Source organism: Pseudochaenichthys georgianus, chromosome 9 (assembly GCF_902827115.2).
Source record: "Pseudochaenichthys georgianus chromosome 9, fPseGeo1.2, whole genome shotgun sequence".
NCBI classification, from domain to species: domain Eukaryota; kingdom Metazoa; phylum Chordata; class Actinopteri; order Perciformes; family Channichthyidae; genus Pseudochaenichthys; species Pseudochaenichthys georgianus.
The window spans coordinates 42,081,038-42,091,430 of NC_047511.1; the positions used below are offsets into that span (position 1 = coordinate 42,081,038).

General features: G+C 40.7%; 1 protein-coding gene across 1 annotated transcript in view; it reads left to right on the top strand.

The window, feature by feature from the left end:
* Positions 1–8,998, top strand: part of LOC117452095 (hexokinase-2-like) — a 51,766-nt gene extending 42,768 nt beyond the window's left edge. Inside the window, exons 12-15 of the mRNA XM_034090566.1 lie at positions 416–535; positions 2,687–2,782; positions 5,757–5,856; positions 8,808–8,998. Of these exons, the coding sequence (XP_033946457.1) occupies positions 416–535; positions 2,687–2,782; positions 5,757–5,856; positions 8,808–8,998 (507 nt within the window). The remainder of the gene's footprint in view (positions 1–415; positions 536–2,686; positions 2,783–5,756; positions 5,857–8,807) is intronic.
* The last annotated feature ends 1,395 nt before the right edge of the window (positions 8,999–10,393 follow it).

Sequence of the window (10,393 nt, forward strand, 5' to 3'; positions counted from 1 at the left end):
GTTCATCCCTCCCAATTCTATTCTATTCTACATTAAAGTTGTTTTACTTTTGTTAACATTTGTAAGATTAAACATTTCTGCTGCATTCATGCGGTGTTGAAATAATTGGAAAACTGATTTTCCAAAGCAGAATTCCTTTGAACGGCACCTGTCGTTGGAACAATAACTCTCGAACTGATAATAAGGTTTAAATGTTAAATGAAACCCGCGTTGTTGTCTTTTTACGACTACAGGTTTCTGAATACACTGAAGTTGGGATAATGACTTCACAATTAGGGAGATGTGACAATCCAAGGAGCATGTGAATGCCTCTTTGGCCTCGACGGCATACTGGTTTGTGTATGTCATTTTGCGTGCTGTTTTTTTGTACGTAACTTCAGTCATTTTCAGTGTTTTTCTCTCTTTTGTGTGACAGCTTTTCAGCCACATCGTGGACTGCATTGCCGACTTTCTGGAATACATGGGCATGAGTGGAGCATCCTTACCTCTGGGATTTACATTCTCCTTCCCCTGTTACCAGACAAAAATAGATCAGGTAACGTTTGGTTTAATATTCATTATTAGTGTAAGGCTGCCTATCATGCATATGAAAACAAATTGAATTAAATGTGCACATTTTCAAGTACATTTAGTTGGCATTATCAATATCTGTTTGCTCCCAGGTCTTTTATTTTAATTATAACAGCATGAGTGCAGAGAAAAGGATATTTATTTTTTGGGCAAAGCAATAAATCTACATATTTGTTACATCGTAATAGGCACAAGGGGGTTTAATTTTATTTTTTGTATTACTGTCTTTTACCCACTCGGTGATTATATCCACATAATTATAATTACATTTAAAAATGTTTTTTAACATTAACCCTAACATATTTTAGGAAAGCCCCAATAGAATATTGATATTGAGGTATCTGGTTAAACTTTATATCGCCCAGCCCGTCTTCTTTTTGCTTGTGTTATTGGCCTAAGCAAAATCACAGTGTGTTCTCAGTGAACTATAGGCGTTATTGTTCAGCTCTGCCTGCATCATGCACTTAAACATGAAGCACCCCCTCTTACATGTCCAATGTCTACAATAAGAGCGGATTTTGTAAGTGCAGGCTGCTAGTGCTTTGGGTTTCATGGTCGAAAACATCAAGCAGAGCTGAAAGGCAGCCCTCCAAAAGCAACATTTATTAAAGTTCACCTATTATGGACAATCCACTTTTGTACATGAACATGTGTCCCCTCTGTGTTAAGAGATGCTGAGAGTTTCAGGAAAAAAGATTCTCTCACTTTTTGTCCTGATCCATTTCAGTTGAACTCAAACTAATGCTTTTGGAGGAGCATTAGACCATAAACCCTAGAGGATACATGAGCTTCTTTGTAATTCATTGACCATGTTTCTCAACTATGTTTTTAGAAATTAGTCCTTTTTTAGAGAGTGAAACAAAAATTCTGTTGCATTTCAAAACTTATAATTGTACAGCTGAAGAAACTGTTGATAACTTTAATTAACTCACTTTGCGAAGGTTGAGCAGAAACAAAGACCTCGGGTATGTTCAGGTGTTTTTATCCAACCACCGTAGCAGTGATTTAATGTGGCGATAATGATATATAGCACGATGGAGTAATTGTTCTTTAACCCTTAGATGCATAAGTGGGTCTTTTTTGACCCGGTGAGGTGTTTTCTTGAAGTATCTTTGTAATTACATTTTTTATCATTTCATATTCCAGCTAATCGTCAAAAAACATGTTAGGGATATCATGCCATTCAAATTTTAAATGTACATTTTAAGAAATTGTAGTTTTTGTATTGCTACCCCAAGCTTCCATAAGTGGGTCAAAAATGACCCGCATGCATTTCCTATGGGATCCTCTGGGAACCTTTGATTCGTATCACCTGTTGCTGTCAGGAATACATTCACTGTAGACCACACAGACGACATCACAAGTGACACCTCTCAGGAAGATTATTGTACACAGCAAGATCTGATACCCGTCAGTATGATAATAATAATAATAATAATAATAATAATAATAATAATAATAATAATACATTATATTTGTATAGGGCTTTTCAAGGACTCAACATCGCTTTACAATATAAGGGAAGATTAGGGTGGGGGGTATAGGACTATCAAACTTGATTAATCGGCATGGATTGATGGGGGGTGGGCTGTGAGTAGACAAGAGGAGAAGAGATGAGTTTTCAAAAGGGACTTGAATACTGTGAGGGTCTCAGGATAGTGGAGATCTTTGCATCGACATGTTCAAAACGTTTTTTCCAAAATGACAGAAATGGCATAAAAACACATATTATTCTAATACGGGTCCTTTTTGACCCACTTATGGAAGAGTGTAGGGTCCTGTCACTCGTGCATCTAAGGGTTAAATAAACATAGTGTAGTTTATCACTTTATTTTCTTTTTTTTTTTGCATCGCATGAGAAAAAAAAACTTGAGTTAAAACGGAAGCTTTAAGTTTCCTAAGAACAATGTGTTTCAAGTTGAACAGATCTAAATGAATACCAGTCTTAAATTAAAATGAAAGAAAATAAATACAAATCACGTGAGAATAGTGACAGTGGTGCCAGATCTCTACAGACAGACACATTTCTAACTTGACCCTAGATCGTGTCAACATTTAAATCACTGCAATAATTCCTCCTGTCACACAAACCAATCACTTCTGTCCTTTTCTCCAGGGAATTCTTCTGAAGTGGACAAAAGGTTTCAATGCCAGCGGCTGTGAAGGACAAGATGTCCTCACGTTACTAAAAGATGCTGTCCGCCGCAGACGGGTCAGTAAACGCATCAACATTACATGAATGTGGACACTAGAAGACTATAACGAAGAGTGAGCTGTGTCTTACAAACGGCTCCCATATGTCCCTCATTCTTCCTCCCTATTCTCCTTTTATCTTCGGTATATATCTAAGGCTTACAGATTACTAAAACAAACTAAGTGAGAATCAAGGTGAACTTTAACCAGCTGTAAAAAAAAAGTTATTATTCTAAATGTCTGTTAAAGGGTTTCCGTCCAAACCCAGTTATACTGTTTATATGTAGTATATCCCGTTGCTATGGCACATATTATCATAGCAACTATGAGAGTTATACATCATATTGTAAGCCTATGAAAGGTTACATGTTTGCATTAAAATGACAAGACTTATGTATATTGTGTGCTTCCAAGAATTGTAAAACAGAAATCTTTACATTTTGTGAATCTGTTGCTCTCCTGTAATGGCGGCATACCCCCTTTGTACATGCGTCGGTAGCTTTTGACCCAGTTTCAAGCCACATTTTTACCATTAACTTTTAAGATATTGGTGGTTTTAACTCTGTTTTAAAAGGTTGAAGGATTTTAATCATCGGACGGCTGGAGCTTAAAGGTAGGGTAGGTAATTCACTTCAGAAACACTTTTTGTTATATTCCATGGAGTGCTCTTAACATCCCGATAACAATGAATACATGAAATGCTTTGACAATAAATGCTTTAACATACAAATATTTCATCTGTGGAAGCCGTGGCGCTTTAAAAAGCACGACCAATCATCTGAGCCGGCCCGGCTAAAGTAACTGGATGGCCGACCTGCCTGTCAGCCTTCCATCTGTGCACAAACTCATCTCGTGCCCTCATTGGTCATGTGCGCGTTCGTGTGTGTTGGAGGAGGGGCTCTGAGAGGAAGTCTGAAGGAAGGGGCAGATTTTTTTCGGCTGCGTAGTTTCACATTTTAGCGCACTCGAGCTGGTTTCTCCATTCTTACCTACCCTACCTTTTAAGTTGTCAAAAAACGAGCACTATTCTACGCAGCCCCCTAAGGGACATGGAGAAGAAAAGAAAAAAAAGTTTTGAACAAAACTCTCGCAAAACCCCTTTGCGAGATCTCGCAATACTTTTGCGATATCTCGCAAAACTCCATTGCAGTTTGTAGACGGTCCCTAAGCACTCCTCCTCTCCCTCCTCAAGCTGCAGATTGTGACCAATTCTTGATGTTTAGCTCGGATGACGGCGCGTATCGAACTGTTCTGATAAAAACGACTCTGTAGCTCGTTGTCTACCTTGCTATGATTGTAAAGTCATGTTGTTTGTATTTTTACAACGTTATGTTCATGAATTATTGATCCGCGAAATTCGAATCTGACAATAACTCAGCTCAGAGGAACGTGCATGTCCCTCGCTCTGAGTGTTCTCTTGAGGTGTCTTCACTTATGTGAAACCCTTTATATATACAGTCTATGTGTGAAACCCGTGCCTATTGCCAAGCACTGATGTTATATCTTTATATTTAAGGCCAAGCTCAAAGTAAAATCGATGAACCGCTCCATTGTTGTGGTTTCTGTGTTGCCGTAGCAGCCGAACTGACCAGGAAATACATTGACCTAAATGACATTTTTTTTGTTCTTCTCAATGTCCCCTAGCGGGCTCCATACTATTCTGCCTTCTCTCCCAAGGTTGGCAAATACAGTCTGCTGTAAAAAAGGTTTCATTCCAGCCAAAAGAAAAAAACATAAATGGAGCTATTATAATGAAAAGTACATTTTGTAAGACCCTATAGACGGTACATTATAAAAGAAATCTAAGAATAGACAACAATAACAAGGTCTGTGATTATACAAGTGTCATGGCCTGGCTCTTGGCCATAACCAAAAAGCGTGGGAAGGACAAGAATATGTATAGAAAAAGGTATTTATTTGGCAAAACTCAATGTGGCCAAAAACAAACAAAAGGGCAAGGCAAAAAATAATAGACGACGCTGCTCTCCGAGGTCCGGTCCTCTGGGGGGAGAGAGATCGAGACTCTGGCTCAGGCCTCTTAATCCTCCGGTGCCAGCCGTCAGGTGTCCTCAATCAGTGCGTCAGGTGTCCTCAATCAGTGCGTCAGGTGTCCTCAATCAGTGCGTCAGGTGTCCTCAATCAGTGCGTCAGGTGTCCTCAATCAGTGCGGGCACAAGCAGAGGAGGAACATTAAAGGGCCATACACACCACAGGAGACCTTAAAGCAGGGGTCGTCACACAAGCATTTTGTATACTGACCTTATGGAATAGTACATTCGGACATTTTCAAAATCTAAAGAAACCTTCAATAAAACACTTTTATTACCAAATGTCCTGTTCTCCAGTGATATAAAGCCGAGAGGCTGCACTAAACTAATGATCTTTCTAGATCTCCGGATTTAAAGCCAGGGTTATTGGTGGAGGTTGTCATACCTTTATCACGGCTTCCTTTAATGACAGTTTTTTATATTTTAATGTGATTTTATAATCTTTTGCACCATGTCTGAGACCACAGAGCGCCACAGGAGGTCTTTCCTCCCAGTGGCCGTCAAACGATATAACTCTTCAGCAAAGGGAACTGAGAAATTCCACACCACCACTATGTGCAATATAAATACTATTACCATCATTACAAAAGACTCTGCTATCATGTGCAATATTATTATTATTATTATTATTAATAATGTTCGATAACTAACGTGTAATTACGTAACTACCACTACGGTTTTTGCACTACTAAATACTGTTAATATATACATTAATTATGTTTCCTGTAGTTATTTAATCGCTCTTTTTACTGCACTGTTAGTGTACAGTTTTATTATTATTGTACTGCTGTGTTTATTGTATTTTTGTAACTGGCACAACAATTTCCTTCGGGATGAATAAAGTCTTATCTTATGTTATCTTGATGCTTTTATGTCAGTTGTAAGGCACCTCAGATTGCCTTGTTGTTGACGTGTGCTATATAAATACACCTTCTTGCTTTCCAGGAATTTGACTTGAACTTTGTGGCAGTGGTTAACGACACAGTGGGAACCATGATGACCTGCTGCTATGAGGACCCCCAGTGTGAGGTGGGACTCATTGTAGGTGAGTCTGTCTACCCCCCCCCCAACCAAACAACCCACTCACCTGTTTCTTCGCTGGAGGCATTCTCTGTGTGTTCGTGCCATTTTTAAACATTATAATTAGCACCTCACACAGTAACTCCCTGGGAACTCGGTCATACGCCTTCTCAAAGTCTACAAAACACATGTAGACCGGATAAGCGTACTCCCAGGCCCCCTCCAGGATCCTTGCGAGAGTAAAAAGCTGATCCGTCGTTCTACGACCAGGACGGAATCCGCATTGTTCCTCCTCAATCTGAGGTTCGACAATCGGCCTGACCCTCCTTTCGAGTACCTTGGAGTAAACTTTCCCGGGGAGGCTGAGTAGTGTGATGCCTCTGTAATTGGCACACACCCTCTGATCCCCCTTTTTAAAAAGAAATGTTGAAGGCTCTGGGTGTTGAGGGACTGTCATGGTTGACACGTCTCATCAACGTTGCGTGGAAGTCGGAAACAGTACCGAAGGAGTGGCAGACCAGGGTGGTGGTTCCCCGTTGTGAAAAGGGAGCTGAGCCAGAAGGCAAAGCTCTCTGTCTACCGGGCCATTTACGTTCCTACCCTCACCTATGGTCATGAAGGATGGGTCATGACCGAAAGAACGAGATCGCGGATACAAGCGGCCGAGATGGGTTTTCTCTGCAGGGTGGCTGGTGTCTCCCTTAGAGATAAGGTGAGAAGTTCGGTCATCAGGGAGGGACTCGGAGTTGAGCCGCTCCTCCTTCGCGTCGAAAGGAGCCAGTTGAGGTGGTTCGGGCACCTAGTTAGGATGCCACCTGGGCGCCTCCCTAGGGAGGTGTTCCAGGCACGTCCAGCTGGGAAGAGACCAAGGGGTAGACCTAGGACCAGGTGGAGGGATTATATCTCTTCGCTGGCCTGGGAGCGCCTTGGGATCCCCCAGTCAGAGCTGGTTGATGTCGCCAGGGGAAAGAAAGTTTGGGGCTCTCTGCTGGAACTGCTACCCCCGAGACCCGACCACGGATAAGCGGGAGAAGATGGATGGATGGATAATTAGGGACGCACTATATTGAATTTTTGCAGATGTCCAGCAGTGCCGCTGTTTTAAAACTCATATTGGCTGATTATCAGCACCAATGTATGCACATATCTTTTCCACCTAATTGCAGTGACGTTTTTTGTTGAGGAAATACAATTTAAAGAGGACTTATTATGCTTTTTGGGTTTTCCCTTTCCTGTAGTGTGTTACGTTATATTGGGTTGTTGTGCATGTAAATGGTCTTAAACCCCTGCATTCCTTCCAGAGGGACTTTCTCTCCCACACACTGTCTGTCTGAAACGACTCATTGGCTAGCGCTCCAACACATTGTACTTCATAGGCTAAGGGGCGGGACATCTCTTAACCAATCACAACAGAGACGACCAGCTAATGTTGGAGTTTCTACGATCTGAGTTTTAGCTGAAAAGAGTCCAGGAAGCTTATTTACAAGTTAACAGCGTTTAATAAGACAATGGTACAATGATGCAATGAATTTGCAAAAGGTCACAGCTGTGCTCTTCCGTCCACTGGCATGGGAGGAGAAAAGAGAGCGACTTCCTGCTTGAGTCACATATGTATCATCTGAAGTCTTCTCCCATTGGCTTAGTGTCGACGGGGGCGGGTCCAAGGCCCGTCCTGCCTGTCATAATTTCCTGTTGTTAGTTTTACAATCTTCTAATATCTGTTGGTCATTTAAACATTCCCTAATAATAGTATTGCAGCGTCAATAAGAGAGAGTTGAAGACAGTGTGTTTCGTGTGCAACACCACGTGTCATTCTCCTTATATTCACGTACACAAAATAATATTAGCTACATGCTAATGCTACTAACACCGTCTGAACCAAGCCGCCAGGAAGTGCGCCGGACTCTGAAATATTAGTTGTGTCCAAACGGCGGTACTGCAATTTCCATATCAGTCCGTGACAACTTATTCCCATTGACTAACATTAACTACCCAGTATGAACTATCTTATAGCCCTTATTAGAATCATTAGGTCCTTAAAGTTGTAAAATGCACTAAAAGCCGAATCTAGATTTATTTTTCTCTCTCCATTCATTCTACTGAGCCGAGAGTGGGAGCTCGGGGGCGGGGCTTAAGGAGCGTATGCTCTGTGAGCGCACATACGGGTTCTTCTGCTCTGGCAGCCAGGCATGATGGGTAATCTGTGACGTTTCGCTCTCTCAAAAGTTGGGCCATGTTGTCTTCCTGCGCCAATGAGCAGCTCTCATCGGAAAGACGAGACCCGCCTCCCACGCTGTATCCAGTTCTTATTATACATCCATGGTCTGAACAGACAGGAAGTCGAGTGTGTCGACAATGTCGTGAACATCCGGTTACAGAATAAGTCAGTGTTATTAATTTAAAGTTACGCCACATATATATTGATTTTATTCCTAACACTAACCAATCGGAGCAGACTGGGCTCTGGTTTCAGACAGAGGGTGAAAAGAGGTGCTGTATGAGAAAAACAAAGAGCTTTTTGAACATTAAAGCATCGAGACATGTCACAGGAGAGACACTACATACAAATATGAACCTGAAAAGAGCATTAGATGTTTAATATGTCTACTGTAATCATGATGGCCACTGGCGGACAATAAATACAATGTTTTTCGAAATATACACATTCCCTAGAAAAAACAAGAAAATGAATTTGACTAAACTCACATGTAAAACTTGCAGTTATATATTTGGATAAAATGCATCATTTCAAATATTCATGTTTATTTCTGGCTGCTTTTAATTTGAAAGCCTTACTCTGCTTAAACATATAACGTGCCAATATAGTCCCTAGCATCCCTATTTAGATTATGTACTGTAAGTAAATCTCTGACTTATTATTTATTTATTTTTTGTATTTTTACTTTGGCATTAAGCTAAAGTGATTGTTTTTCTTTCATGGCTGTACTTATACCTTTCCCCCTGTCTTGATCTCAGGCACAGGGACAAACTGCTGCTACATGGAAGAAATGCAGAACTTCGAGCGTGTGGAGGGGGATGACGGCCGTATGTGTGTGAACATGGAGTGGGGAGCATTCGGTGAAAATGGAGAACTTGACGATTTCTGCACCGCGTTCGATCACTTGGTCGACGACTCCTCTAGCTATCCTGGGAAACAGAGGTATTGAATGGTTAATTTTTTACATGTTAAATCGCCTTTTTCTCCGTGAAAAAACAACCACAAAGTGCCAGCACTTAAATCAAACAGCTTCACATGAAGTCACAGATACAGTCGGACAGAGGGACAGACATTAAAGCTAGCGACAGGTAACAGCTTGAGTCCTATAAGTCAGGGGTTCCGCGGACCGGGGGTTGGGAACCCCTGCTATAAGTCATAGCTGTATTAAAATAATCGTACAGCAATTTTAAAAGTTGCAAGTGCACTTTATTCCTTTCATAAGGAATGAAATCTAAGGAGAAGTCCAACTCTGGAGTGACTTTGTGATGTGCTTAGCTTTTTGTTAGACTACAGTACGGTATGCTTACAGAATCAGCAAACCGTCCAGCTTGTAGAATAACAAGCGTGTAATTGATTTATTGCACATAAATGTATACAAATGTAATTTCCACAACAACAAATCCCACATGTTCCTGATAAACAAACCCTTTGTTCTTCTGCATCAAACACCGGGCAACTTTAATAGTTTAACCCAGAATACTTCAACAGTGTGCACACAGAAAAAACAACATATGCAAACACCTTATTCATCTCTTAAAGTGAGCGACACTACATAATCTAATACGGTTGTAGTAGTAAAGCTAACATGGCTATCCCTTGATCTAGCTTTAAAAATGTTGGTAGTGCTTATTTTTTTGTCTACATTATTACCTTTTTATAATGCATTGCAATTCATCTAGCTCATGCGTTTATCCAAATTGACTTACATTAAGTGCATTCAACCACAAGGATACGCATTCATACAAGAATGTGTGCTTCATATGAGGCAAACCTTTTAAAGTGCTGCATCCTTTATTCAAACCATAATGGCCAAGGTGCAGTCCAAACAGTTGGGTTTTCCGGTGAGTGAGCAATTCATCTTCTTGCGATTCATGTCCACATTGTAGTAAATGGATATAGGCATAGCTCTCGGATCAGTTGGGGTTCAGTATGCTTCCCAAGGTCACTTAATTAGTATAATATAACGATAAAACAACATTTCAAGGAAAATGCATTTACACAGACATAGCCATTTAGTTTCTCTCTGTACACAAATACCCTGCACACGCTGTTCCAACTTCACAGTGTGTGCAGAGGATCAAAGGGAGCAATACTGTACACAATTAACTCGGTCCAAACCCAGAAGACAGAAAGAAACCCTCTCTGTCCCTATGGCAACAAGCCTTATATAGTTTCAATGTGCAGCAGACCTCAGGTTGGCTGATTGGAAAATAAACTAAGCTCCTTTTAAAACCCTCCTTTCCTTATATTATAATAAAAAAATTAAGTGTATATTTTACATAATCAGACAAAAGTATATACTTTATTTTTTGCCATGCCGGTCTCAGAACATCAGGGTTGGGAG